Raw genomic sequence first — 7,046 nt, 5'->3', positions numbered from 1 at the left:
TGTTTTTTGCTGTTATGTTATGTGCTGTTTTATCACATGTCATTTTATGGATCAACTTCTCAAGTCTGATCTATGTAAATAATAACCGTCTTAGATAAGTGCACATGGTATCTATGTAGATCAAAAATTATTAGTCCTTTTTTTTCGAACTTATTTCAAACAGGTGGAAAGATCATTCTTTCGACCGAGGTTACCAAGCATTGTGTTGTGTAAAGTGTTCTTTTAATAATTCATTTCCCAAACTGATTCAGATGAATTCATCGATTAAATCTCAACTCTGTCAGGCGACACCCAAATACATTTGTACATCGTCGTGTATATAATCACATGACTTCCCTTCCTCGATTATTCTTCAATGTTTGGAAAAAAAAAACTAGGTTTAAGGGCGTAACAACTGAAATTTATTCAAGAATTTAGTGGTCTATTCTAGTTTTGGATTCGGCAGAATGTTGGCTCATTCTCTTTTGACGGATTTTTTGAGCTTATCAATGTGCTGATTGAGACTTGAGTTATGCAGGACGTAAAAGCCTTAAAAAATTTACTTCCAGTTAGTTTGGAAATGATTCCTTAAATCGAACCATTGTTGGGAACGTTTTCTTTATGAATTCGGTGCTTTCTGTCTGAAAAGTAATTTCGCATTTTCCTCAAACCCTAGCAAGAATTTCTTAAATTGCCCACTAATTTGAAATAAAGTTGCAAAACGCCATAACATAAATTTCCATGGTGCAGTTTTTGCAAGAACCAGGGCAATAATTTCCTCAGTCATGGTCTCCGAGGTGCTTTTTTTTAAACAACCTTTTACGAAAGATTGTCTTCGTGCTCTTTTTCTTTGGCCAAAATAAGAAATATGTTTGTTTCCCCTTCCCGACCCATTAAAATTAGGGTTGGGTAGATAGGTAGGAAATTTTTTTATATGTACATAATAATAAACAAGTAAAATGGTTTCCTGCGGTGAACATTTTAATGATATAAAGATATTTCATCTAACTATTTTCAACATTATTTGGGGGGGGGGGGGGTAAAATAAACGTTTTGTATCAGGAATATAGTTGACAATAATCGATCAATATAGAAGAAGGTCTTTGGAAACTGGTGACCGTTTGAAGACCGGAGAAGGTGAAACATATAAACAATTATTAGATAGGCCTCCCAGTTTATGAATAATTCCGAGCAAAAAATAAATAAAGTAAAACACACAAGTTTACGCAGAAAATATCTCTATTTTAAAAATATGGCAGATGCCACTACGAATATTTTAATTTTGTAGATTTTCAGTATAAAAAATTTATTGTTTGTAAAAAATTTGAGATAGATATTAAAAGGGAAATATTGATGAATTTTCAAACACATCTTCAAGTTTTTGTCCACCTTTAAAACGGGTAAAAAATAATTATAGAAAAATTAGTAATATCACGGTAATAGTTTTTTGTTCTCAATTAGGTATAATTCGGACTAATTCCCTACAGGTAAATCCGCTAACGTACCGCAAACGGTATTAAGCTGGTTTTCTCGAAAAAAGGTCAATTAACCAATCATATTACGGTTTTACAGATCACGGTGCTCCTCCATGTACCGAAAACAGGTCACGTGCTCCTCCATGCCTTCCAAAAGGGTTAAACGCGTACCAAAATTACCCTGCGGTCTCCCAGACCGCAGGGAATAATCTGCATATAATGTATAATGGAATTTATTTAGTGGCAATAGTATTATGTACATGCATTACCATACATTGTATTAAAAAACTGACTATTAATTAGTAAACATTCATAAGAGTCATGAATCGTTTAAATTGATTTTAAATCATAGCTTAAGAACCAAAAACAAAAGTTAGTTTTAAATATATTTATTGCCCAGAGTATACAAGTACAATGTATATTGTAATATTTTTGAACAGTTTTTCTTATAAAAAATGTTTCAATAGTCTTCCTAATTGATTTTAAGCGCAAGCTACCTTGGTTTCTTGGTTTTCATTTGGGTGGGTGTTGTTTATGGTAATATAACAACAATATTGTTACAATCTGAAAGTAAATGTTTTTTTACATTATAACTTTAAAACGAATTTTTTGAAATTGTTTAAATTTGGGGACAAAACTGTTATCGTTCCTACAGGAAACACTATCCACCAATTCAACTAAATTTATTATATCAAGTTTGTCGATTGAATTTTGTAAATTTGTTCAATTGTCGTTCATATATCCGGGGGGGGGATTGTGGCATGTTTATATTTTAGACGGGCATTTATCAATTTCAACTTTTAAAGAAGTATATCATCTTGGAAAGAATATTGGTTAAGTTTCCCCAATCAAAATGGTTTTAACACACTTGATTGACGGATATTTAACCAATATTTAAATTATAGTGTTGCGCGTTGCAAAGGCGAGTGCATTTTTCGATTTGGTTTAAAATGAATTTACTAAGTTACTGGTTTTTTAACAAAGTTGCAAACATCTGTGGCAGAAATGATCTTGTTTTTATTTATTTATTTATGTAAATTTTGTTTTGTTTTTTTTTTTTTAATATTCTGAATAGGTTTTAAATGTTACAGGTTTAGAAACGCCAGGTGCTACATGCTTTTGTTACAAACGTATTTGTATGGTATAAATGTATATTTTTTTGGTAAAGTTTTTTTTTCCATGTTTTACTTCTTTACACTCAAAGCCCGTGTCCAATAGCCTTAGCTTAATATGTATAAAAGTGTTTTTTAATCTTCATTAAATTATCTTGCTTTTAATCTTCATTAATTATCTGCTTTTAACCTTATTAATTATCTTCTCATGGTAATTTGTAATTTCCTTTCATATTTTCACTTGAATTTCCTTGCTTATTGTTACAACGCATGAGCAATCAGCGGAAAAAAAGTATTTTATGTAGGCATTTGTCTTTTATACAGTTTAGAATTAATATATATTAACAAATAATGCCATTATCATATATTTTGTCTGTCATATTTCAACTTTGTAACATTCGTACAAGCACCTAGCCTCTAGGGCCTAAATTTACAAAATAAATGATGGTGCAAGTAACGGGTTTCCTCTAGCTTAGAAATAAAAAATTTTAGTAGCTCATATGTGTCTTAACAAACCTCATTACACCATGTCGAAAAAAAAATCACCTCGGCCAACAAGCCCCTTTTTCGCTTAGCGGAAACAATAATTGTTTGGCGCTCAACGGGGGACCGTGACTTATAAAGCCACAAGTCAATAAACATTAAACAATAAATGGTTTATTGTGAATAATGTAAAATGAATTGAAATTTGAAATAAAAATAACATGTATTTGACAGTAAACATTTTCTCACACCCTCCCTCATTTTTTACCCCCCCCCCCCTCCTTTTTCACACTACCCCCTACAGCCCTTATCCCTTTAATTTCTCATATGGGCCCCACTTTTCTTTTTTTTTATTAATTCACAACATTACGTGTCCCTCCTTTCGCCCCCCTTATGTCCACTCCCGGGTTGGGTTTTTGGGTGTGTCGGGGGGGGGGGGGGGGCTGTGGGAACGTTGCCTTTTGCCTTGTTGATCTTTAATTTCTCGTTTTTTTTTCCAAACATATTGGGATTTTTAAAGTTTAAAATGAAAGAGAGAAATAAAAGGATATTCACGACAAAAATTCAAAAGAATATCTTTCTTGTTAAGTCCCACAAACCCAAGGAAGAAAATTTAGGTTTTAAAAGGGATAATTAATCAAGAATTTTTATTATTTCATAGGGTTGAATCATGAATTATCCAGTTTTTATTTTTTGCCTTCTGGTGCGGTAGCTTCGGCCTCGATCGATTGAAGAGTTATCCATTGAAAGCAATAGCTTGGACGAAGATACAAATCTGGAAACTCTTTCAGAGGATACTACTGATATATCAGGTAATGGTTGTGTTATTTATGGACCGGGGAAGCATCAGTAGCAAAATGTTCTAGGTCGCCGACTTCAAATCACATTCCCCACATCGCTGTGGGCTTTAGTCAAGGTCTTTGCTTAAGGAAGGTCGGTGCTTCTACTTATGCCTGAAATATACGATCCCTTCGCAGCTCACTGAATACACTCACGTGAGCGATAGTGGAACATTCGACCGATGCGCATGAGAGTAGCCTGGAATAATGCAAGAAGGGGGCACCAGAGACATTTTTTTATGAGTAATGCTGAAAATTTGCCGTTTACGTAAGACGTTTATAGTACCTGTGTGACTTTAAATTCAACAAAAATAAAGACATTTTAGGTTACTGATCTGACGATTTCGTTGAAATTTTAAAATGATGGTAATAGTAATCAAGTGGTATCCATGATGTTTTGGCTTCGTATCTTCAAATTTGTAATTACAAATGCAAAGCATTTGACGTCTATACGTTTGCACGATGATAAGTCTTATTTGATAGTATCCAATTTATGTCAGTAACTTACCCTGTAAACGTTACATTACGGTGGCTACCTCGTTCATCATATTTTAGCAAGGACATTCTGATGACCATTTTGAATGTTAATATTGCCCAAATAAAATCAGGTAGCCTAATATAGAATATACTTGATCACCACATTTTTTTCAAAACATCCAATATGAGAAGGGTAACTTGTCGGTGTGATATAATAAAATATTATGTCGGGTCTGCGTTAATCTTTCTTTGAGATTCATCAGTTAAATAATGTATAGCACTAGTTTTGTCATTCTATTCATGTACTTAATTGCTCCTTTCATTCATTAATTCATTAGTGCAAGTTTGTGTTTATAAACTGATATCCACTTAATTTGTCTTTGACAAAGACATAATATGATCGAATGTATCACAGAGCCGGGAGCTTCAACAGTAAAAGACCCAGACAATGGTTTAAGTACGTGGTATGGAGGAAGTAAAATTGCATTTTCCGCATTTCTCAGCAAACGTTACGATCTTCTTGGAAAAGGGCAACACGTGAAATTCGACAAAGTGTTGCTGAATGATGGGGACGGGTATGAAGCAGTAACAGGGGTGTTCAGGTTGTTACACAATGATTATTTAATCTTATGCAATCTTATTAATCTACTCGAAATTTGTTTGATGAAAAGATGATGAATGATTTCTATTTTTTTGTATTGATGTGTCCAGTATAACTATTCGTAGAATAACATCAGTTCTGTAGGATGAAACCAACTTTTTCATTTCTATTATTATTTTTTTAACATACATGTGTTGCACTTTGGGGTTTTTAAATTGAAATATAAATTAACTTTATATATCGTAATATGCCTCAACTGTTTGCTGATCTATCATTTAAATTAATATCAAATAAATAAATTAACGTAGATTTCAGAGTTATCTTTTGTACATCTCTGCATTTAAAGTAATTTGAATGTCTACATTTTAGACATTTTGAATAATAGACATATTTCATTTTAATCATAATTAAGGAATGAACGACGTTATAATTTTTTGATTAATTTATATTTAAGAACACAAACGACTGGGGTTTATGTGTTTACGTACGCCATAGCACAGAGAAATATAAATGAGGTTCGGGTTAATCTTATGTACGACGGTAATATTGTCAATGGAGCTATTGCAGAAGGTACATTTAAACAAAATATATTGTGTCTACTTGTAATTTCTAATAAGTTCATTTACTGGTTAGAAAATCTACAATTCTGGGTTGTATCGCCAAATAGTGCATACCGCTATATGTTTAATTCCAAATATATAACATTCAAATACTAAAAAATCAGAGAGATGTCCTAAAACAAATCAAGAAATATATTTTTAAAACATGTCGTTTTTGAAAAATAAGCGATTGAGATCGAAAACTTCATTGATTTGCAAGTTTGTACATGAAGATAAAGTCCTACAAAGTGAGTGACAAAGTAAAATTAATTTCGTTTATTTCTATATAAGTATAATTTTTACTCGCTTTTCTTTAAAACTATTTGATTCGGAATTTCATTACGTGTTTAACCCGAGCTTTTTTGTATTTAAATAATTTTATGCATTCTTCTAAGTTTGAAAGCATCGTCGACTTAGCATGATAATATGTTCCATTTATCAAACATCTATTAAAACTTTTATTTCAACAGGTATGCACAAATATCATGATGCCCAGGGTACAAATACTGCAATAATACACGTGGTTAAGGGAAAACCAGTTTGGATTGAGGCTGCATCACGAGGTGCTCTGGAGGGAAACGATGGTGACGGCCGATATACTACATTCAGTGGTTTCTTGTTGTACGCTAGAAATTAACTTTGATTGATATCAGACTAACATTACTCCAAAATAATTGGTTTTGACCACGTTCTGTTACAGAGACAAAATTCTTGTGTAGACCTATATTCTTATATATTGACCAATTCTTACTATTTATTTATTGAATTATTGATAAAGCTATAAAGTAGAATACTTTCCCTGAAAAAAACTTTTATCACAAAATAGTTAGTTCAATTCTTTGTTAATTAATAATAATTAATAATACTGTAATTAATTAATATTTATTTTTGCTTGTTAAGAGGAAAGCTTGAAGCTTATTTGAATCATTCTTGAGTCTTACAAGTGCCTAAATTTAGGGGGAGGGTAAACTTCGCACCAACACAGTAAAAGTCATACGACGATATTCCAGTTTTACTGGTGGAAAAGGACCTCAAGCAAACGGATATTGCCGTTCCGTTTGCTGGAACCAATGCATATATTATGGGTTGCTCAAATACTGTAAAGGTCGTATGGCAACTATCTAGCATAAATGGTGAGAATGTGTCCTTTAAAATAACCAAGAAATCCTACAGGTTGATCGTTAGAAACCTTTTAACATCATGTAAATGAACTAAAACGAAATTTAAAAAAGGATTTAATATGGCCTGGTAAAAATGTTAAAGAAAGCAAGACTTACAGGTGAACGATGAGTGGGTCTATACAAAAGTATGTTTGTTTTTTTTTCTACTTTGAAAAATCCGGTAATTTTATTGTTTTTTATACAGTTCCAAAATACATCACAGTGACTTTTATGATATTAGTTATGTTCACAAGGTGCATATTTATATATTCATAATGTACATGCCATACGTGTTTCATAAATTTATTAGGTAACTGCAAA

The 7,046-nt window shown here is 32.3% G+C and overlaps 1 protein-coding gene across 1 annotated transcript; it reads left to right on the top strand.

Moving 5' to 3' along the window:
* The first annotated feature begins 3,010 nt into the window (after positions 1-3,010).
* LOC132739443 (complement C1q-like protein 2) lies at positions 3,011-6,388 on the top strand. The gene is made up of 5 exons (XM_060727164.1): positions 3,011-3,019; positions 3,762-3,861; positions 4,781-4,967; positions 5,421-5,536; positions 6,036-6,388. Exons 1-5 carry the CDS (start codon positions 3,011-3,013, stop codon positions 6,200-6,202), a joined length of 579 nt encoding a protein of 192 aa, XP_060583147.1. The 3' UTR covers positions 6,203-6,388.
* The last annotated feature ends 658 nt before the right edge of the window (positions 6,389-7,046 follow it).

The sequence above is a fragment of the Ruditapes philippinarum genome, unplaced genomic scaffold (assembly GCF_026571515.1).
Source record: "Ruditapes philippinarum isolate M1 unplaced genomic scaffold, ASM2657151v2 ctg5242_1_1_1_1, whole genome shotgun sequence".
Lineage (NCBI taxonomy): Eukaryota > Metazoa > Mollusca > Bivalvia > Venerida > Veneridae > Ruditapes > Ruditapes philippinarum.
The sequence above is the reverse complement of the archived record's forward strand: the minus strand, read 5'-3'. Positions and strand labels throughout refer to the sequence as shown.

Bases quoted from the DNA above. Each gene is read 5' to 3' on its own strand.
- LOC132739443 (XM_060727164.1), top strand. The intron at 3,862-4,780 runs GTAATGGTTGTG...AATGTATCACAG, and splicing joins GGATACTACTGATATATCAG to AGCCGGGAGCTTCAACAGTA. The intron at 5,537-6,035 runs GTACATTTAAAC...TTATTTCAACAG, and splicing joins CAATGGAGCTATTGCAGAAG to GTATGCACAAATATCATGAT.